This window comes from Thermobia domestica, chromosome 13, assembly GCF_964235325.1.
Source record: "Thermobia domestica chromosome 13, izTheDome1.hap1.1, whole genome shotgun sequence".
Taxonomy (NCBI): domain Eukaryota; kingdom Metazoa; phylum Arthropoda; class Insecta; order Zygentoma; family Lepismatidae; genus Thermobia; species Thermobia domestica.
The window spans coordinates 86,864,155-86,888,567 of NC_137466.1; the positions used below are offsets into that span (position 1 = coordinate 86,864,155).

Consider the following 24,413-nt stretch of genomic DNA (forward strand, 5'->3'; position numbering starts at 1 on the left):
ATTTCTGGTGATATCTTATGTAATTCGGATCCCACGTTAAGCTGTAAGTCAATGCCTTAAGTCCCGTCCACCTTAGTGTTGAATGGGATGCTGATCACCAAACCAATCAATGAATGTTAGAAGAGTTAGAGTGCAATATTCTCAAGAAAGAGTGTTCCTTTTTGATGGGAAGACGGGCAAAAAGCGGGACAGTATTAACTGTCTATGTTTTTAGGTTTGATTCTCATCACTAGCGTGATAAACAAGGAGTCCAATTAATATGTCAAAAGAAACAGAAATACGGTTTCGTTAAATTTCATCCCAGGCCCCGCTGTAAACTGGAGCTTACCCATATTTTCCCAGAGCGAAAATAAACTATTTCCACTCACCAGTCCAACTACCTATGGCCGCACTAATGTGACCAAAATTTTTGTTATTCTTGCTCAGCACAGTGCCTTGCAGGGAACTGTTCGCAAGATATTTTTTTTATGAGAGACGGTAATTTCTTCCAAAGCCTCGTTCAAAATAATGTCAAATGTCACTAAAGATCCACAACAAATATGACAGCTAATAGCTGCCAGGTGGTGTTACAGCTTGGAAAGCCCGGTAGGCCGAAAACATTTTAACCGCAGATTACTTGTATAGCAACGTGATCCAGTTCTTCGTCTCCTGGACATTTGTCCAACCTTCCATAATCATGCAATAAATCTTCAAGATGAACATATTTTGATAAAATGACTTCAACTGATATAGTCGCATTAGAATCTGAATACCAGAAGCTGTGTTAACGTAAAATTTCTCAGCCGTGTTAGATCATCTAGCAGGATATCTGCACAAGAACAACAAAAAGCATGAAATAGAACGAACTCTTTCAGAAAAAAGCGTCCTTTCCTTTGTTCCAGGACTGAGATGTGATATAAATGGTCGAGAACTGATCCTGAGCTTCGAGGAGAATGTTAGCGATGCTATTAATGGTGCGTGAACCTTCATTAATTTCAGCGGTGGGATGTGTTCAACACATGCAAAAGCAATTTTACGTAGTAAATTATTTGACAATTTTTCTAAATTTCACAAAATTTTTTATACAGAACTTACTCCAGCATATTGCGTCCCAACCGTTTTACTCAGCTTCATGCATATGGTTCTTAAGGGGCAAAGCACTGATGCATTATCTCAAACCAACGTGAGACACTTAGCGCTTCTGTCGATAGTCCAGCTAATACAATTCAACAGTGTAAAGAAAGACAGAAAAACGAATATGCAGCGTGCATGCTGTTTCTTAGAGTGAATCCCCGCTTTTTCTGTATGTGGGACTCATGCTGAGCAGTATCATCAGGAAAAAGCTATCATAGATCAACTAAGCGAGTTAAGGATCTGTGTATCATATGACCTACTTCAACAAGTGTTAGTAATGTCTTATGGCGAACATAATCCATCATCATCCACGTCCAATGGGTCTTTTCATTGTTCTAGCATAATAATTAAACAGCAACCTCGTCATACTAGTGACAAGCCAAATGCTGAAAATTTCGCTAGTACGTAGTGGGATTAAAGCTTGACTGGGAAGCTGCTTAAAAGTTCTGTATGACCTATAAGTAACCATAAAAGTGATCCATAATCAGATAATTCGTGTATCAATCCTTGCATAATACCTATTTCCGTATTCAATCCTGAGAGTCGTACAGCCTTGATTCATTGCATTCACTTGCATTTCAAGTAAAGAAAATGAAAATGTAGATACTCGAATCTCCTTTTTATCATTTTTCGCTAAGCATCCGTGCTCTTGTAAAATTCCAAAGAATCATAGTATGCTGCTTCCTCGGATGCAATCATTACTGCAATATCAAAGCTAAATAGCCACGGGAGACAAACCACTCTATGCTATTGGAAAATAGTTCTAATGAAGGTATCTTGATCTGTATGGAGGCAATAAAGTTGTGCTATAATAAGTTCCCTCAACGTAGAGATGGTGTTACTGAACTTCCTGGGAAAGTTGCTTTAAGACAGTAGTTGGTCCCGAGGTATATTAATCTTGGGAAATGACAGATTATAAAGGACTTATACGACGATTTCAGAAGCTGTTCTAATGAACCTAGCCACCTCGAAAACTTATTAGACACCAGTTTCACACTTTTAGGACTTTTTTCTTCCGGATATACACCCTCGGTGGATATTGCAGGACGGTCATATTAAAAAATGTCGGCTTCCGGCAGTCAAGCATACGTCTTCAGTTTCAAAAACTATTTCAATAGACTCAGTGATAAATATAAATTGACATCAACATCTCTATTTAAGACACTTTCTGTATGATTTACATCCACTCGAGGTGTTACAGATCGTCCATCTTGAGGAAATGGGTGCTTCGAGCACTCAAGCATGTATGTGACAGATTAAAAAAAACTATTCCAATCAACTCAGTGACCTCAAAAACCAGTAAGTAGATACTAATATTGGTCTTGTGGAATACTTCATAACTTGATTTACACTTTCACGTATTCTTACATGATGGCCATCTTGAAAAATTGCTGTGACGCTCACCTGCGGCCAGGGAAAACCTGTGTCCCAGCCTTTTTCGATTTCTCGTGATCTACACTTACTTCCCTGAGAAGAACGCACTGGCATCCGGAAGTAAAATATTTTTCCGGTAAGCTATCCCACTATCTGAGGTGTCATTGAGTGACTTTAATTTTGATTTCTTTAGAGGAAATGCACTGAGTTAAAAATGTTGAAAGAGACCATTAATATACGTACTGTCATTGTCTTTCAGAAAAATGCACTCCAGGATATGGGTCCCACTTTAATTCGAAATCTGTCGGACCATCATGGCAACAATCTATTACATATCCTTGCTTCTTACGGCCACCAAGCAGCTCTAGCGTGGCTCTGTAGCTCCTGTGGTGGTCAATTGGAAGGCGCTTTACACGATGAAAATCGCAGTGGCTTAACACCTGTTACTTGTGCTGTAAAGGTAAGTAGCTGTATATATCAGTGTTAATTATTACCATTTATAATTTTTGGACAAAAAAAGTTCGTAGGAGTGGCCAAATAGGGTAGATACAGGTTTGTTTATTTACAGACTTTTACAATAAGAGGAAATAAGAAAGAAATATGAATTACTACGCCATGATGTGATATAAAGTAACATAATGAAAGGCAAAAAATGTGAGATTTTTAATTCGTTGCATGATTCAGTGATATTGAAAATATAACGTGTTGCTGTACATCACATTATACTGATTATCGCAACAGTGGTCTGGCTAATCCCATTTTTATGAAAACAGAGAAGTCGAAACTTGAACTTCCCCTTGTGATTGGGCAAAATACGGAATATAAATAAAATTTGAGGAAGTATAGGTAAGTCACTTTTTAAAACTTTGTAGAGTATGAGGTAAATATAATGTACAAGATGTTCCCGGCTAATTACATTATGTAATTAAAGAACTTTGGTGACGGCCTTAGGCTTACACATAATGTGGCAATATTTTGTTATTTTTATTAGTAAAGATAACGAAGCAAAGTTCACTTTTGGAAATTAAGGCTTTGGCCATCCATTAGGCACTCGATTGTACGAGTATATTGTATGCGATCTGTTCACTCCCTCACTAAGTCCCGTTGATCTCCTGTTTGATTCTGATTAGATGACACGAACAATTTGTGTTTCATAATGTATCACGTCGTTTGTCTTCGCATCTGTCCAGTGTGTTTACATTTCATTAGGCGTCCATCTCCCACACGTCAACGCTATAGTCCATAAGACGATTAGTGTTCACTTTGACTTGATTGCTATTTCGTTACTTTGATATTACCACGATGTTGTTTATGATGGTAGTTGCACTATCTTGTTACTAATTAATCGTACTAACGCACTATCGACCAGCACGTTCATCTTTTTAGATTTAAATGAGATCCTGTTCATTATGACTGATAAAATTGCACTTAAAACAATTATCTTAACACTGACCACTAGCCTTCACCTTTTCCAGAACTTTCTAATTGTGTCTGTTTGTTACGACTTTTTCTTTAAACATGTAGAAAACTCTGCTAAAACATTATCGCCTTTGTTTCTGTTGGTTGAGGCATAATTGAACATTTTAAAATGGATGCTTGAAAGCAAATCAGAGGACTGTTGGTATGGCTGAGTGGCAACTGAAACATTATCCCTTTTAGTGGACAGAGGACGAGAAAGCTATACGAAGACAGAGGGAAGCTGGCATATGGATTTTTTTTAACACTAAAGTACAGAGTATAGAAATATAATGAAGGAATGGAGTATGCGACTCCTGGGAATGACTGTGGCCAAATCTATCATTTAATAAAATGGAAAAATAAAGAAATTAGTAAGTGGATATCATATATGATAGTTAATAAATAAGTATGTGCACTGTCACAGTTTCTCAACGGCGCTTAAAATGTTCATATCTTATATATTTAGAATAAATGTTTCTTGGAATATAATACTGTATTTTTTCTTTCTTTAACCCAGATTATAAGTTACAGAATACAGTACAATTCCTAGCGGTTGTGCATGGAGGGTACGCATTCGAACTTTCAGTTCTTCATATATTGGAAAACTTTATTATGGCCTCCGTGACGGTGAAGAATTGTGCCAGTAATCTTGTGCACAATGCTGAGAATTTGTTCAAGTATGCGTAATAAGAGAAATACCAACCTTGGTGTTCATCATAGGATAATGGAACTCAAATCCCAAGCCTTGTTTTCTGCTTTGGCTTATTGCGTTGAAATTGAATTAAACTAGAACATGTACAATGAATAAGTACATTCTCGATTGCCGTAGAATTATATGTATTTTTAAGAAGATGCGAAGGTAAACCAATCTAAGTTGTAGAGTAGTGTTATTAAATTGCTGAGTTCTGAGTTTGTAAGTTGTGAAGCTTTTCGTTCAGTACTATTATCTTCAAGTAGAACAATAAAGTGATTGAAACTACTTTTTGTTCCATTTACTATCTAATGTGCTCAAATATCGATACTTTTCTCACAAGGTTTCCTTGAAATTTGAGAGGAAGTAACGGAGAAGATTAGTACTTAATCTTCTTCCAAAGATTAGTACATTTGTTCAAATTAGTATATTTGTTCAGCATGCAATTCCATTGAAAAAAAAAAAAAAAAAAAAAAAAAGATTGCACTGAACAGAATGGTAACCTTATAACTATTACGAAGTTAATTCTCCAGAAAAATAAGTGTAATGTAATACTTGGTGATAAATCCAGATACAATTCTTTTAGTGCACAAGTGAATATCCTAATGCATGGAACGAGCATTTGTATATATTATACGTATAGCAAGTTGTAATTCGCTATTTTAATAATCGTTTTATTATTGTTGTAGTACGGACGAGTCTCATGCATCGAATGGCTGGTGAATAACACCAAAGCTCGAGAAAAGCTTGGAACAAGAGATGGAGAGCGATCGTTGTTACACAGTGCTGCCAAATATGGTCAGGTAAAGTATCAACATTTTCCTCCCATTCTTTTTGAATTCTTTTCTTTCGTTTAATTCACGGGATGTTAGATTTAATTAGAATAGCAATGCTTCATTCCTTTATGCGTTGTGAGTTTCAGTTCATCCGTTTGCAGTCTTGCGGACTCTCCCAAATCACTGTCAAAGAAGCCGACTGTTTTCTCTCTTTCTTTGGTGTATGCCTTTTGGGAACAGCCTTCCTACTGAATATAGACTATTCATAGCTGTCTAACAGTTATCACTTTTTTGTGGAAGGTTTGTTATGCGTACATTATATCTGTTTTAACTTCGGTAGTTAAAATATCTTCGGACTAAAGTGAGTATGTGGGAGAGAAAGAATGAATGGAGCAGGTCACAATGTTTACAAGAAAACGAGAAGTTGAAACCTAGGAGCTAATCAGATTTCATTTTGATGTTAATTTCTTAGTAGAATAAGTTCAGTTGTTTGAAAGTTCCAAATTTTCTTTCTTTCCAATTCAAAGAAGGGAGTGAGAAACAGTGCGCCCAAGATAGCACAAACAAACTACCGTTTTTTTTCTTTCTTTCTTTCTTTCTTTCTTGTGGAAATAAACCATTGATTTGTAGCTGTTTTCTTTCTGAACAAAGAATCAGATCGTCGAACACATCTTGAGTTATTATTATTTTAATGAGTCAATTTATTAATTACATATTGGTGTAAAGAGGGTGGTGTTCTCTTTTAGAGTACATAGACTGTTATCTGGTAAATTTATGCAGCTGTTTAATATGATGACTGACATCACAGTAGATTATATAGTAGAGCACAAATTATCTACAATTGGAAGTCTCTGTAGCCCATAAACGATAAAACTTCGTTCTGTTTTCTCACATCTAAAGCTGATGTGTTTCCTTTTATTTCATGGTTCACTACTCTTCTAAAAATCCCAATCTGGTCTGGAATGTGATTGATTGTAATTTGTCTAAAAGCAAATGTTTCGTAGTAATAAATTTATTAATAAATAAAATGACACAAATCCAAATCTATTTCTGTACTTGAATCTAAGCAAATAGGAAGACGGTGAAGATGTCTGGAATAATATGCTTCTTACTTGTAGAGAAATTTCCTTGAAATATGCTCCGAAATTATCAAAAGCCTGGAAGAATGAAGAATAACAATTTATAAAGGTAAGCAAGAAAGTTCTATCGCTTTTTGTTTAGGTCTCCGTTCCATTGGCTCTCATACCGTGCGTTGAGTGCGAATGGAGATAAGGCGAAGGTCAGTTGTTGGTGTGGGTATATCCAACATCAGAGATGTTCACCCTCGCGAGGGTGGCCCTCTCGAGGGTATCCTCATCTTCAAATTCCCTCGCCCACAATGACGCGAGGGCGAGGACAAGTTTCAACAGCGATGGCGAGGAGAAATTCCCAACACGAGGGCGTGGGCGAGCGAGGGCGATGGAGAACTATCTTCGCGAGGGCAAGGGTAAACGAGGGCGAGGACTAAATGTCACTGCGAGGGCGAGGGCCAACTGTCACTGTGAGGGCGAGGGTGACCGAGGGCGCGGACAAGTTTCGACAGCGAGGGCGAGGAGAAATTCCCAAAACGAGGGCGAGGGTGCGCGAGGGCGAGGAACAATTTCCTTCGCGAGAACGAGGGCACGCGAGGGAGGAGGACAAGCTTCCTTAACAACTATTTTGAATTTGGTCTTTGACCATTTTGTAGGAATATAATATGTATTAAAATAAGATTTGCCATGTCCCCTAGATGAAAAGTTGATGTCATAGCAAGATTATAGATTGGTCACATTCTTCCTTTCATTTAATTGCAGTAGACAATTTCTCTTGTGTACTTCCGCATAATTATTAAAAATAATAATGCAAATGAATATAATATTTGCATGTTTCTCATAAATGTTTCCGGATAGAAATAGCTCTACGTTTAAAAGCAAGTGTGCCTCATTGTTGCCCTGCCTGTGGTAGAGACTTTTTGGATAAAAAGTGTCTACACTGTCATGTTTAAAGAGTCAGATTTAAAAAGACTTGACGGAATGACTTTTTTTTTTTTTCATAGATGGTCAGTTTGCAATGGGTTCGCCCTCACTTCTCACAACTGGGCTCGCATTCACTCGGGCTCGGGCACCTTTCTTTGAACTGGGCTCGTGCTCGGGCTGAGTTCTCTCAATTTGGCTCGCGCTTAATTATAAAATGAATAGTTTGTATTAAGTTTCTGGAACCAAGCAATATGTTCTGAAGTTAATTGAGTACTAGTTTATTTCTTTACGTTTCCAACTTCAGTTGTAAAAATAGATATTAAGTGATATAATACATCCATGAACACTCGGATGGTATAGTCTCTGTGCGATTTCTTTGTGTTTTTATATCTTCTTGCACCAAAACCAAGTGTTATATGCTCAAAGACACACACACACACACACACACACACACACACATATATATATATATATATATATATATATATATATATATATATATATATATATATATATATATATATATATATATATATATATATACAATGTATGTCTTGGGACAGTATAGTATATGCAATATATATGCAGGTTAGTTGGGAACCTGGGGTCCCGCAGCGTGAAGTAGTCAATGATTTGTTCCATTTTAGGTGATCCGTAGTAAGTTACACGATGGTATGCTTAATTTTCTTTGTTTAGGATGTATGTTAAGGAAATAATTCAGCAAATAGTCTCGAAAATTGAGGATCTGATCCTCACGAGGGAGGACTTCGCCAGGGCTTCCTCACTCTCAAATAACTTCGCCCTCAATGATATGGGGGCGAGGGCGATGGGCAACTCCCTTCGCGAGGGCAAGGAGAAGTTTTCAGTACGGGAGCGAGGGCGAGAGAGTGCGATGGACAACCATCCTCGCGAGGGCGAAAGCCAACTTTCACTGCGAGGGCAAGGGTGCGCGAGGGTGATGTACAACTTCCTTCGAGAGGGCGAGGACAAGTTTCCAGCACTGCGAGGGCGAGGGTGAACGAGGGCGAGGGCCAACTGCCACTGCGAGGGTGAGGGTGAGTGAGGTGGGAGTAAAATGAACATCTATGTCCAACATACTACCTGGTTGTGGCAGTTCAGTTACACCGTGAACTTCCGTAAGGACAGAGTGAACATGGACCTCCACAGAGCGTCGTAAGGGCGTGTATGCTGTACGAGTTCAAACGGGTGAAACGCCACTGCAGTGGGGCAGGAGATATGCCAGACCTTTTGTGAGGGTTTCGTGACTACGCGGACAGTGCAGCGGTGGTTTAAGAAGTTTAAGGACGGTGACGAAATACTCGAAGACACCCCATGTGCTGGAAGACATGTATAAAATGAAGATCTTCAGGCAGCAATTGCGGCGAACAGTGGCCGCACATGTGAGGAACTGGGACCACAATTCATTGTGAGTGGAGAAACCATTCGGCAGCACTTCCATCAACTTGGGAAGCACTACAAGTTGGGTCGATGAGTTCCACATGATTTGACTCCGCGCCAGAAGGCAACGGAAGCAAACACCTGTGTTTCTTTGCTGTCTCGGCTGAGGAAGGAGCCATTTCTGGACAGGATGTTGATATGTGATGAGAAGTGGGTCCTGTACGAAGCTTCACGGTTCCGTCATCATTGGTTAGCGTTTCATGAACTTGTTCCAAAACAGCCAAACCAGCACAGTACCAGAAGAGGTCCTTCTGTGTGTTTGGTGGTGCATCGGGAACTGCTAATAGCTGGTCAGAGCAGCAATACAACTGTGTACTGTCAGCAGTTGAGCCGTGTTCAAGAAAAATATCTAAGCTTTGGAGCCAGCACTTCTGAATCGCAAAGTGGTCCTCCCGTTACAGGAAAACGCTAAGTCCCACACTGCTATAATGACCCGGGACACCATTCTGCGCCTTGGGTGGGAAATACTATTGAATCCGCCATACTCCCTGGACATTGCACCGTCCGATTATCACCTGTTACATTCCTTGGACAGTTACCTTAGAGAACGCAAGTATAAACCCTTAGTAGAGGTGCAAAATTCACTTGATACCTTCTTCGCTTTACGGCCCACCAAGTTCCACCGCAATGGAATCCACGGCCTTCCAGAACATTGGCTGAAGTTCGTCGATGCTGATGGGAACTATTTTTAATCTTCCAGGTACGTCGTAGGTGACATATCGATGTTCGAAGTTGTTGGGTGAAAAAGCGACAAAACTTTCTTGGTTACCTTTATATGTTAAATCATGCGATATATTACTTGTGTAACTTAAAAAAAAAGTCTTGACACCTATGATAATGCTCATTGCTGAATGTGCCAGGAGTAAGATGAGAGAAATTTTATTGAATTAAGTTTTCTATCTGGGAAGCAAATAAGCTTCGTTTGTATTCTGCCGAAATGGAAGCAAGTTTATCATTTTTGCTTTTTCATTCAGACATTCAGTTCATTTGACATGAGTGCAGTTTTCGATTAACCCTTTCGTGGGGTACTTTTTTCTAGAAGTAGTAGGATGATGCCTCTTCTGGTTTACGTTTGAGTCGTCTCGGCTATTGGATATATGGTTAGATTGTAGTATGGGTGTTGATCCTGAGGGACCGATGGTGCCCGCCCCCAAAATTCGCTTGCTCCTCTAGGATCTAGATATTTTTGCTTGGCTATCTGACAACGTAATATACATAACCAAAACCCTTCCACCAAAGTTTTCATTTTTTTTTTTTTTTTTTTTTCGATGAACAGGCGTCAATGGTTTACCGTAACATGATTCAATTGTAAACAGCTATACTGCTGGGACAAGGAATAATGGGTCCTTACAAATGAAACATCTCAAGGGTTGTGTGCAGAGGATAAAGCATGTTTGTGGTCCATATACGTAGCAGCTCAAGTCGTTGGTGTATACCAACGCTGTCAATTCACATAAAATGTTATTTCAGAATGCACAATGAAAATCGTTCTTACAAGAATAAAATACAATGAATAAGAGCTGATATTTTGATGCTGATTGTTGCTTTTATATATCGTACTGTTTTATGTTCACTGCCAATATTTGAGTGCAGTATTGAGGGAAGAAAAGAAGTATTGCAGACGAAAAGTTGAAAAAAAAAGAAAGAAAAAAAACGTAATCAACTACCATTCGCATACTTACCTAGTAAAGCAGGACAAGCTAAAGAAAAAAGTCAGTGTTCGAATGCAATTACAATTCCTGCAATGTAAAAAGACTCATGCCTGTGCTGGGTATAACGTTTCCCAGAGTAAATAAGGACATATTTAGTAGAATCCTTCCCCACTGCCCACAAAAGGGTTAAGAATATGAGAATATCCCCATTGATAAAAATGATCATTGTACTGTAGGATATAGTGTGTTGTAGGCACGAACAGCATTTTGGACAAATACTTTTGTAAGACTGCCTCATTAAGATGTAAATATCACCTAGGAAGTAGTGAGAAATATTATGATTCGAGTATATGAACGACGTCATGATATTCCTGTAGAAAGAAACAGAAATTTAAATTATTTCGAAATAAATTAGAACTAAAAGATTTTGTAGAAATCAAACGCGTGAGACTTTAATGTTACTGGTGCTGCTGATGATAACTAATGTTGTAAAGCTTTTCTTTGTATAATTCATTGTTATGTCCTGGTGATTTCGTAGAAGAGGACTTACATTGAGTAGGTAGGCAGTCATCCCTCGAAACAATTTTACGCTTTAGAAAGAAAGGAATAAAAAAATTCAGACACTAGAGGACACCATCTGCCCAACCACTGCTAAATAATAGACTGCTGCTCCAGGTTATGGGAAATTTTTCTGTGTAACCCATTAAAATTTTTGTCATGAAAAATGACGAGTGCCTCCACCCAACCACAGGTATATTAGCAGCGGGTAGAATGAAGGATAAAGAAAAGCTCACACTAGTCGTTTTGACAGTAATTATGGAAACAATTTATGCAGTGAAAAAGACGCAAAAATTCCTCATGTCACATAATGACTGGCTTTTTATGAGTGTTGATCCTCCCGGGATATTCTGTTCGATTCCCCCCTTTCCCTCCTTAACGAAAAGGGAAAGAAAGAATAGTATCTCGTATAGAAGAAACTCCGTGTATTATTCAGTACGCTTTGACTTTATTATTATTATTACTATTATTATTATTATTATTATTATTATTATTATTATTATTATTATTATTATTATTATTATTATTATTATTATTATTATTATTATTATTATTATTTGAGATTGGATTTAAAATTCAATGCTTGATACCATCTGGAGAATTGAGCCTTATTACTATTAGATAGAAGGCAAAATGCATACAGATGTTGAATCAATAAATTGTCATGCAATAATATATAGACGATGATTAAGGCAAGTGAATGATAGAAGAATTGGTGGAATGAGAAAGTGGGAGGAAAGAGAGTGCCCTGAGAAAACTCACGGACACGATGTTGTCCAGCACAAACTTACTTGAGCGGAGATCGAACCAGGGATCCCACGCACCAGAAGTAAGTGCTCTACCACTGAACCACCGGTCCTACGTAATAATAAGAAAACAATTCTTTTAGTTTTGCATAGGCTAGTTAAGCTCGTTTTATATTTCAATTTCTCAAAGATTTCAGCGATCATACCAAGAAGCTGTTAGAATAGTACTTTTCATAATTATTTTCTTTACCTAATTGTTTTCTAATATGTTACTCTGTATATATAGGGTGGGCCATATTGATGGGAAACATTTAAAATGCATTTTTGGAACATGTTGAACATAACATTTATTACCAACTATGAGAACACATTGCCAAAGAACAGGAGTTTTGCACTGTGTTCAGTGTTTGAGGGTAATATCCCTAAGATGCTCACTACCTTGACGAAAACATTCTTTGGCTCTAATACTCACGTTCAGCATAGTTTGGCGTAGGGTTTCGTCACGGATGGGCGCTATCTTCCTATGGATGCTGTCTTTCAGTTCATTGATGGGTAACTCCATAGGAAATAGCCCGGTGGAGTTAGATCGGGGTATCCAATGAATATCACCGAATCTGGAGGTGAAGCGTCCCGGGAAGTTGAGTTGAGTTGAGTTGATTTTGAGTTTAACGTCCCTTGAAGCAGCGAGGCTGTATGAGTTGGTACATACTGATTAGCGTGAATTCAAACCACATAAGCTCCCACCGGCAATCGACCTCAGGTCTCCCAGCGTTCCGGAAAGTGTCATTATAGGGTTGTGCACTACGCGATGTTCGAAGTCTCCCATAGAAGTTTTTTTTTTTTTTTTTTTTTTTTTTTTAATTATTATTCGCGTTTGTGGTTTCACGGAAGTTGTGAACAGCACGCATTATGACCTTTCAGGATGGTGCCACCCGTTTCTTAAAATGTTTGAAACGCCGTTGTGCTGTAATGATGGAACTTCCACTGCTGAAGAACGCCTCTACGACATACGCGTTTTCAACGGCGTTCCAGACTACGATGATTCCGTGCAATAATGAAAGAAACATGTATAAGTAATTCCTATCCTTATACACTTCGTGTTAAGCTATATGAAAAATACCCATGTCTGTTACTGCTCACAGTATTTAAAATAGAAATATTTCCCATCAATATGGCCCACCCTATACTAGTGGAGAGAAATCCTCCTTCGGGGATAATGGAACTCGTTATCACGATTTAGATTAAAATTTAGAGCTAACTATTACTCTCGAAAGCAACTACTTTATATCTGTGCTAAGGGACGGTGTTTATGTTGGATTAAGGGCTGCGCTGCGAGTTCTCTTTTAATGTTTTACCAAACGAGAGAGCTGCAATTTTCCTTTAGAACCAAAAGTATTAGTCATCTACTCACATGCTCTTGCTGTAGTGTGTCTGCTTAGACACTCCCCTTTACCACACAGCCTTCGTTTGATTCGCCTAGCCCACACGCCATCGATTACGTTCTACACTTTATCATGTAGCCTTCGTTTGATTCGCCTGGCCCACACACCATCAATTACCTCCTACGCTTTAGCATGTTAGCATGTAGCCTTCGTTTGATTCGCCTAGCCTACACGCCATCGATTATGTCTTAAGGTTTAGCATATGTCTTCGAGTGTTAAACGCAGACAATATTTTTCATCCCTTGCTTTTCTGTTTCCCATTCCTCTTCTTGGGGATTTTTCCGGGAATAATGGCTGAAAACCATATTATAGGTTTTTAGAATGAAATATCGTATAAACAAAATCGTTAAAATATTTAAAAATAAAAAATAAAAATAAAAAATAGAAAAATCATACTATTGTTGATGAAAAGACTGTTGAAAAGACTTTACTCAACTTAATCTGTTTCGTATTGACAAGTTCCACTGAGTAATGCTGTAAAAGATAAATATTTTGATTAAAATTTGTAACTGCAGAAACTCGAGTCTTGTTGCAGAGTTCTCTCTCTCTCTCTCTTTTCGTTGCAATGAGAATAAGTTTCGAATATCATTGTAAAACTATTGGTCTGCGTTTCATATCGTCTCGTTGCTGGAAAAGGTTTGATCTATAAACATTTAAATTAAATGTGCATTTATGTGATCTAAATATTTTTAGAATTTGTTTACTAACAATATTTTGTGACTTGTAGTAAAATGATTGTTTAATCAACCAATTTCTTCCAAACTGGAAAATCATTATTAAGCCATAAGAATTTAGTCAAATCAAAATTAAAGTTAGTTCTGGTGTATATATATAATGATAAAGGAATGATAAAGGAAACAGTATTGCTTAGAAAATTTACTTTAAAATCTCGAAAGCGATATGTAGAGTACCTACTTCATGATATAAACTGACACATGATTGTAAGTATTAAATTAAACACCAGAAATGCGTCTAAATTTTTTTAATGCTGAAATTTTCAGTGGGAACCTCCATCTTCGTCAGCGGGTTATTTATTGACATAGATACATACAGTTGTTTCAATTACATCTCATAGCCTCCATTATATAATAGAAATCATTTTAGGTGTGGTTAAGCTTATCTGTAGCATCCTGATGGATATTCCATAATGGATATAATAGCTTCAAACATACTAATGTTCATGTTCCTATTTTTTATTAAGGCTTCAATTATATTGTGATTTGTTTTTAACCGGCAGAGTTATGCTTGCCAGTAACATGCCGAATAAACTAGTTTAACACTTGCTCAGTAAATAGTTTATAATAACTAGAGTAGCTTTACATACACAACAGTTTATTTTTACTGATAGTTCGAAATAATGGAGCCTCCTGCTTCCGACTTCTTGATTTGTGAAGATTCCTTGAGCTATGGTCCTCTTGATGCGATATGTGACACACTTTGCAATAGAAACAGTCGTGTGATATATTATTGTCGGTGAAAAGTAGTTGTGAGTCAAAATTTCCTTTTATTTCCATAGCGCCGCAGTGCTCTAACAATAACTAGAGTTCTTTACCTGCACAATGTACAAGATAAAGAAATCAACGAATACCGAAAAATTTAAGCACCTCTTTTTCTCCTCGTGGTATTTAGATTTAAAAAAAAGAGAAAAAAAAAAAACTCCATTGACTCTCTAGAAAAGCATTTCCTTGTCAAAAAGAAAAAGAATAATACAATTAGGGCTTCAGAAACACGTGGAAAGTGGAATTCTTCATTTGTACGAAACATAAATGGAGGAGTTTAAGTATTGGGCCTACTTACACTAGCTCTTCGCGTTGATGATTTGATGATCTTCCAGCAATAATCGTTTACCTTGTGTTAGAACGTAGAAAACTATACATTGGTTCAACGTACCTACAAAATCTAATATTTACAATTAAAATACTGTCTTGGAGGTGTGGGTTCTTGATAAATTGTCCGCACGAAATGTGGAAAATATTTTAGTTACACAACCTCTTGTGGTATAATAATTATTTTATATTAACCTAACGTGCATTATCGCCCAGTTACAGTGCTGTCTAATACAAAGATAATTTTAGATACATTATATGCAATATTGTTTGTTTAGAGTCATGTACAGTCTCTATTCATCACATAATTTACATTCATCCCAAATATGCCAGTATCTATCAATTAACAAAATATCTCTGTTAGAAATTTATAAATAATGGTAAATTAGGGCTTTTGCACCAAACTTATGAAAAGATCTGACTAATCAGATGATACACGTTACAAATTAAGTACCGGTATACTTTTATTTTAAAATGTAGAATCAGGAACTGCTAAAACTACTCGCAGATTTCAGAAGCCATAGATCTCCTACTGCTCCATATATTCGTATGGGGTTAGTGTTGCCAACAAAATCTCCATGTTCAAATCGTGGTAACTAGAAAGTCTGTTGTGAGAAAAATCTTCACAGATTGTTCCAAAGCCTACGAGAGAGAAGCCATGACTTGAAATCACGAAATCGAGAAAGAATTCATTTGATAGTATCGATAAAATACCATTATAGGAAAAAAAAAGAAAGAAAGAAAGAGAGAGAGAGAGAGAAAAGACAGACTGAAAAATGAGACGTTTTTCGCTAAAATCTGGGAATGGTGATTATATTTCAAGTTTTGTTCCATGCCTGACTCGACAAAAGAGAGAGGTACCTATTAATTTGTTTAAGGAAGAAAACAAAACATCTACTTTGTACACTTAGGATGATCATGCACATCATGTTCTTGTTGTTATACTGTTCCGTGGATACAAGAAAATTCCTGGAGATTCCTCTTCGTAGTCACATGACGCAACTTGGGAACGTTTTAAGTGGAATGGTAATTATGCATGAATATTTTGGTAGATTCCAGCTTACATACCTTCTTGCGGGGGAACAGTGACCACTGGAGTGCAACCAATGGCAGGGCAGAGGGGAAAATGGAGAAAGAAGGAGGGGAACGGTCTTGTGTGATGAAGCAAAAGAACCTGGAGGGGGGAGGGGAGGGAAGGAGTTAGCGGACGACAGGCTCGCGTGCCGCGCATTCCAAGCGTTGTTGCCAAGTCGTTTTTCTGTGGGTTCGGGACATCTGACTTATTTCAAGGCCACGCTGATGGGGCAATTGTTTGGATGGACAAGAGAGAGAGGGAGAGAGAGATTCCTTGTACAAAAGCATATCCTTCTTTCTAAACTACTTTTATTTAACTGCTCAATTACTTTATGTTTCCTGTATGCTAATGTGATAATATTTTCCTCCTGTTCAGCGTAAAGCCGTCCAGCAGAACAACTTTTATATTTCACAAAATTACATAGCAAGATTTGTAGACGTACTAAAAATGAAAAAGAAAAAAAATTGGAATTTGAACGTTATTGTATCTGGTTGGAATTTCGACTATCTGGGGGAGAAATATTTCATTCGTCCAAAGTGAAGATATGCTTAAAAGCAGACGGTTTTACCGCAGAGATATAGCGAAGTCATACTGAGACTAAATATCACTAATAGGATGCTGTAGTTGTCTTGTCTGGTTTTGGTAAGAATGTCCCAGCCTCTTCGTATTTTTTATAGCAATGTTATTTTCCTATCCTTTTGTTTTAGTGTTCGTCGCTTTCAGTTATTGTTTTCCATTGTTTTCTTGGACATTCTACAAAATTCTAGACTGTATAGTAAAAGCTGCCAACTGCCACTGGAAGCTAAAAGTTCACCCAGACAACAATTGATATTTTGTGAACGACAGTTGGAAGTCATATTTTTCACGAGAATATCCCAATGAATATACATGGGTCGTAGCATTATTAATAAATATGAATGTTGTGTAGAAATCCTGCTTGAACATGCCCCAGATAACCATAGATAGTACGAATGGGCGGTATATGAATCAAACTGCTCCTGCCAATTATGAGTATTTTTTTAAAATCCATTGTAACCGTTTCAAATTTAAAGCATTTCATTACCCCGATTCCATCAACATTTTTTTTTCGACTTCGGCACCATTTTTGTGTCTCACAAACAAACGACAGACTTCTTAACAAATAGTTTTTCGGAATATGACACGTGATTTAAGTAGTTTCCACTTTCCTTTTATTTAGTTTTAAAATAACTGCTGGCATTAAATCTTCAGTTTTGTTTTAGAAGATGTTATAGATAATTAACTGAGAAATGATTGAAAATAGAAATATTTGACGAAGTAAGATAAATAGTGTCACAGACATATTCTTAATCATCTATCATAGGAGCAATAGCTTAAAAACAATAATTGACTTACGCACCACCATGGGTGGCGGATGGGAAAAGATCGGTGTCTTTTGGCTAGGTGGTTAGGTTTTCATGGACCTGGTAACCTCATTCAGATTCGAGGTTGTAAGCAAAAGCTGGTCTATAAAACCTCATTTCAGAAGAAGAAGAAGAAGAAGAAGGAAAAAAAAACTGGTACCCTGTTCGGATCTCGGGCATAGGATTACTGCAGATCATCTAAAACAAAAGAAAAACTAAACTAAATTACAGAGTAGGCAAAGAAATCTGTACAAATAGAAGAGCTTCAGATATTGACCAAAGAGACTGGAGAGATGTAAATTCGATATATAAGCGAAGCAAGAATTTAGGAGGACCCTAAATAGTGAAAACATGCCCTGCAGCCTAGAATGGTGAGCGTAGACTGGAAGTTCGGGATTAGGTATAATAAGAAGTCGCGAAATGAAGAGCCGTAAATTAGATGCTGGAGACTTAAAAAATGAAAAATAAAAAATAAAAAAAATCAAGGGGATCATGTGTGAACTGCAGCAGGGGGGGGGGGGGGGGAAGCTGCCCCTGGTTTCCGAAAGGTGTTCAGTTCTTGGAAATACATGTCAAAATATACTATATAGTACTCTCATATCTATAGTACTTAATACGTATATATGTTAAATAATATGAGGGCTATTTTTACAGTAAGGTCCGATTGTCAATGAAAACAAAACTAGTAAAAGTATACATTTTCACATATTTTTCATTATTTTCTACACATTTTTCATGATTTGGGCGATTCTCTGGCAAGTGGTCCGTTGTCAGTAAATTTTCAAAATTAATTTGAAACTATGATGTTTATGTTTTTCTATTAAGAAATAGTGTAACTATATACTGAGACATTTAAAATCTTTTTGTAAAATATATTTACTAGGTTTTGACCACACAAACTTTATCTGTTCTACACCATGCTCAATACTGTTCACATATCCCAATTTTCAAATAATTTTCAAACTAAATTTTAAATCTGTAATTATATGAACAATAGCAAAAAATATGAAGTGGACCTTTGGCAAAAAATTGACAATTTTGTTTTAATTAATGTTTTATTCTGGTAGGCAAAAATCGTAGTTTTCTCATGTCATGTTTCGCTGTCCCGTGCGTAACGGAAAACATGTATTTTACGTCTTTCCTTTGTAATTGCAGAGTATAAAGTACTGAAACTTTTGCTCCAAAGTAGAATTATTATTAGCCTGTTAGTGGTACTTATTAAATTTGTTTATTATCCTCCTTATGTATTTCATGAGGTATAGAAATGTTGTCCCGTGCGTAACGTTACGCACGGGACATTTACAGATTTATCCAAGGAAATGAATAAAATTAAGTTATTAAGATTTCAATACGTGTCCATTGTTATTGAGATTAAACAATGAAGAATAAACTTTTATATTAACTCAAAGAAACATGAATTTGCTGAGAGAAACTAAATCAAATATAACTAAACATAACTACCAAAAACGTTTACGTTAAGTTACATAGAAACATTTACCACGAGGCTTAAAAATAAATTATCATGGTAAATCGCACTTTTTTCTTTTCATTAGAAAGGTAGGTATCTAAGTTGGTTTGACAGTTTTGCAGGGGGCAAATGGATTCGCAACTTTTTACTATATTCTTTCACCCTTTATCAGAAAATTAGGTGCTTGAAGTATATTTAAAACTTGATCAAATGAGACATAAGATCTGTTATTTTCATCAAAACAAAACTTTATATACAAATGTTGTCCATGCATTTCAGATTTATAACTCTAATATCCCCATCTTCTTCTACATCACTTTCAGACACACATGCATACCGATATTTAGTCCTATTTCTGGAAGAACCACAATCAAATTTAACTAGGAGAAATACACGTGCTCTAATATTGTCCATTCTGAGCCCGACAGTTGAAGGATTGGAATATCATTATGAACATCGTCTTCAAAAGTTGTATTCTGAATTAATGTCGCTCTCACCACTTGGTGAATATATCATCATATACAAAAGGCACTCTTTTCGTTTTCCTTGAATCAATCTAACTTGAATTACCTTGTTCTTCTTCACATTTTAGAGTGTTTTCCTCTTCTAAATGGCCAACAACGAATCAATGCGGATTAAGTTTCGCAAAAGGAACATGAGAGGAAAAGAGTTAATCTTTTAACTTGCCTATAACGCTGCATTCTCACTTTATTTTTCAGTCTCACCTTGTTGCTATGTTGAAGTCTAAATTTTCTAGCCCTTTCAGCGCCACTCATTGCTTTTGTTGATCGATTCAGTTCATCACTGATAATATTACTTGGAACAGAGTTGCTTCCATGTGAATCCATATTACTTATATAAAAACAAAAACTCACACTAAAGCAAATCTTCACTATGAAGTAACAAACAATCATACCAAATAACCAGAAACCAATTGTTTCCTTTCAATTCACTTTCCCGCATTTCACCTGATAATGGCAGCGTTCAAACGACTCAACGTTTGGCGGATAGCACAGAGGATTGAGCAGCTTAACAGTTGTACAACATTATGTGGTTTGAACGCCACCAATCAACACTCAGACAAATACCCTAAAGACATGGTAATAACACTAAGCGAGTTGCCTAGCAAAGTTCGACTTTGATACTTTGGAATGTAATTTAATTCATTTAAATTAAATTATGGATGCAATTTTTTTTGTGTTTGTTAATGTCCAAATGTTAATCTTAAAATATCAATCTCTTTAGTAAGGATATTGCATAATAATAGTCTTAGAACAACCAAACAAGTGCATGGTTACTTTTCTGTCCCGTGCGTAACGGCGAGTCAAAAAAGAAAACATAGTGTGAAGCTAATTAAATTATATTTTCCAATTTAAAAATTATAATGCACAGTAAGAAGAATGAATGTAGAACATAAGTAATGGCATATAAAATTAAAATGCTGCCATAAATCGCAGAAAATGTCCAATGAAATTGAGATTGTCAAATGAGCTTTTTGTCTGAGTCCCGTGCGTAACGCTAAACTTTGGCTTATAACTCAAATTTGCAATTGTTTTGTGTGTTTCATTTTATTTAACTATGCACTAATAATTTCCCCCCCAATTTTGACATACTTTTTATTTTATTTGAAAGTAGGTTACATTTTTGTTTTAAAAAGCAGATTTTGTATACGAATGTCCCGTGCGTAACGCTGAGAATCGCCCACTTTCTCTGTATACATTAAGCTACTTTTCTGCAGAGTTACTGTGTTTGTTTAAAAATTTATCGTAGCATTCGGTAGGTTTTTGTATTCCCACGTCTTAAAAATCACACACCTGTGACCGAAATCCATCTTCAACCGTTTTTGAAGAAGTGAATTCTTCATTGGTGTCAAATCGCTGACCGGCGATAAACTGCTTCAGGTAAGGGAACAGATGACAATCGATCGGCACAAGGTCCGGACTGTACGGTGGGTGCTCTAGTAGCTTCCATCCTAAAGATCTGATTAACTCTTGAGTTTGAGCAGCAGAATAAGGATGTGCAGTCTCATGGAGTAAGGAAACACCAGATGGCAATAGGCCACGGCGCGTATTCAGTATGGCACGTCGAAGTTTTTTCAAGGTCGCGCAGTACGCAGCTGAGTACATGGTTGTTCCTTATGTCGTAAACTCAAGTAACAGGACACAATGGCGATCCCAGAATACGGTAGCTATAATTCTTGCATGTAGACATTGTCTGTTCGGCTTTCACTTTGGCTGGAGATGTTGTCACTATTCCGTTGAATGCTGCTTCGATGGTGGAGTCGTGTGGGAAACCTATGTTTCGTCCCCTATGACAGTTTGGTCCAAAAATTGATCTCCTTCCTCATTGTATCAGGTCAAAAAGGTCAAAGCACAAGCCAGTCTCATCTTTTTGTGTTCCTCAGTAAGCAGTGCGGGAACCCATCGCTCACACAGTTTTGGGAACTTCAAGATTTAAGAAATGATTGTGTACAGCACAGACCGTGAAACGTGTGAAAATTCCAGTGACAACTTGAAAATTCTGAAACTGGTTTTCATGGAATTTTGCTTCAACTACATGCATCAACTCATTTGTAATTACAGAAGATCGGTCCGATCGCGGTTCATCATGAACATTATCCCCCCGTTCTTCAATGATCGCACCCTTTTACGCACCTTACTGTCACTCATTGCATTCAGGTCGTATATTTCACATATGTAGCGATGAATTTCCACTGCTGACATGTTTCTTGCTGTCAGAAATCGAATCACAGACATTATTTTGCAGTATGCTTAATTTGCCGGAACATTTCAATTGCCCACACTGAGCCATACACACCGACGCTACGATTACAATTGGTGTTGTCTTATGCCCAAGGCATATTGTCAGCATGGACGGAGTTATGGGGGGCATTGTCCCCCAACTTTTTGACAAAAAATAAAAATGCCACTTATAAGACCCTTCAATTCTCATTTGTGTTTACCGTGCTCCCCCAACAGTCAAAAGCTCTGCCCCCCAGCAGACAATTGCTAACTCCGCCCATGATTGGCAGACAGCACACGTGCTCATTTTGACAGAAACAACAAACAAAACCGATAGCCACAGTGAAAACAACGGTTGAAGATTGGCTTCGGTCACAGGCAGGTGATTTCTACTACGTGAGCATACAAAAACGTATCGAACACTATGATAAATGCTTAAACAAACATGATAACTATGTAGAAAAACAGCGTAATGTGTACAGAGGAAATAACCAAAAATAATGTATGGGATTATCTTTGCTAGTTTTGTTTATATTGACAGTCGAACTTTACTTTAAAAAAATAGCCCAAGTATAATACTATAGTTTGTTTACTGTAGTTAGTAAAGATATGTGCGTAAATAACAGTCGTTTTATATGATGTATTACGTATACGCGTGCATCGAAGTGTGGATGTATTCGCGGTTATGATCGTGTGTCGGTCTTTTACCTCTCCTTGGAATAATTTTTTTGCTTCTCCATTGAAAAAAAATCGTGCTGTTGGTGCTTATCAACGAAGACAGGATCAAAGAGGGATGGGCAAGTTATTTTGGAAAACCTTTAAATGAAGAAAATCCGAAGAAATGTTTCAGCGGTGGAACTCCGAATCTTGGAATAATATCAAGAATAAGTCACAAAAGAAGTGGAGAAAGCATTAAAGGGAATGAAGAAGGGAAATCGATAGGTCCAGATGGCATACCAGTTGAAGCATGGAAAAACTTGGGGTCAGAAGGTGTAGATATCCTGTGGGATCTAATACACAGGAAGAAACAGGAAAAAAATGCTAAGTCAATGGAGATATAGTGTTATTGTACCCATTTTTAAGTAGAAGGGAAATGTACAGGACTGAAAATTACAGAGGAATCAAATTAATGTCACACACGATGAAGATTTGGGAGAAAATTATAGATGGACGATTACGGAAGGAAACATCAATAAGAGAACTTAGATTTTTGTCAGGAAAGTACAACGACACAATTTTTATATTAGGTCAAACTATGGGAAAACATCAGGAAAACAAAAACAATTGCGTGTGGTCTTTATTAATTTGGAAAAGGGCTAACGAAGTGCCACATTAGGAAGTATGAGAAGTCTGAGGAAGAGAGAAGCGCCAGAGAAGTACCTAAGGATAATCCAAGTATGTATGCAGGAGCTGCGACAAAATAAGAAGTAGTGTGGGATTAACACACCAAATCCCTGTTCGGGTTGGGTTGCGCCAGGACTCAATTTTAAGCGCGTACCTTTTCAACATTGTCATAGATGGTTATGACTCAAGATGTGAGGGATGAAGCTTCCTGGTGTATGATGTTTGCCAATAGTATTGTAATATGCAATACAAACACAGAAGAAATTGAAAAGGCGGAAGCAGGTAATTAGAGAGGTAATTAGAGAGCAGGTAATTAGCAGGCAGGCGGAAGCAGGTCTTTGGAAATAGAGACCTAACAAAATATCTCAAATTGAACGGAGAAGAAAATGGGGAAATACGGATACAAGAAGAAAGATTGAATGAAGTGAAAAATTTTAAATATTTATGTTCATCTGTTGCTGAGAATGGAAATTCGGACGTGGGAATGACACACAGAATACAAGAGGAATGGCGAAATTAGAAGAACGTATGTGGCGTTCTGTGCGACTGCAGCCCGCAGAATCACGATAAAGAATAAAGGGATGATTTGCAAAACAGTGGTTAGGCCAACAATGATTTACGGAGCAGAAACATGACCAATAAAGAAAACACTTGAAAAAAGATTGAATGTTATTGAAATGTGAATGCTACTTGTACGTTGGATGAGTGGGATAAGACGAGACAGAGTGATGAATTAAAGTAAGTGGAACAACCAAGGTTGTAGAGATATCTAAGAAGATCGAAGAAAGAAAACTACAGTGATAGGGCCATCTAATGAGAACAAACAACTTTGTAGTCAGAAGAATGATTGCAATAATAGTGGATGGAAAGAGGTAGAGGGAAACCAAGAAGGAAATGGATGGATATGATTAGGAATAACTTTAGGGAGCAAGGCCTAATAGGGGAAGAATTCCGGGAAACGGCTTTATGGAGAACATTCATCAGAAATGTCGATCCCACGTGAATGGGAAAAGACGGAGAGAAAGAAAAAGGATGAATACATTTTCCTACGAGCTACTTATAGCTTAGAACAAAAAAAAAAAAAAAAAAAAAAAAAAAAAAAAAACACTTAAGAATAGCACCTTACAGGCGCTTTGAGAATAAAATATAAGTGTTTGTAAGTAGATTGATCTACGTCAACTGAAAGTGGTATATTGCAATCATAAACGTGCGCGCGCCAACAAATGAAGTAGAAAATGACGTTAAAGATACCTTGCAGGAAGAACTGGAGCGTGTTTTTCACGAAATACAGCACGAAATTATCATAGGTGACGTC

At 37.2% G+C, this 24,413-nt stretch overlaps 1 protein-coding gene across 2 annotated transcripts in view; it reads left to right on the top strand.

The window, feature by feature from the left end:
• Positions 1–24,413, top strand: part of LOC145668296 (uncharacterized) — a 259,797-nt gene that overhangs the window by 202,495 nt on the left and 32,889 nt on the right. For both annotated transcript variants that reach the window (XM_081736022.1, XM_081736023.1), the window contains 2 exons: positions 2,747–2,947; positions 5,326–5,439. In XM_081736022.1, the coding sequence (XP_081592148.1) occupies positions 2,747–2,947; positions 5,326–5,439 (315 nt within the window). The remainder of the gene's footprint in view (positions 1–2,746; positions 2,948–5,325; positions 5,440–24,413) is intronic.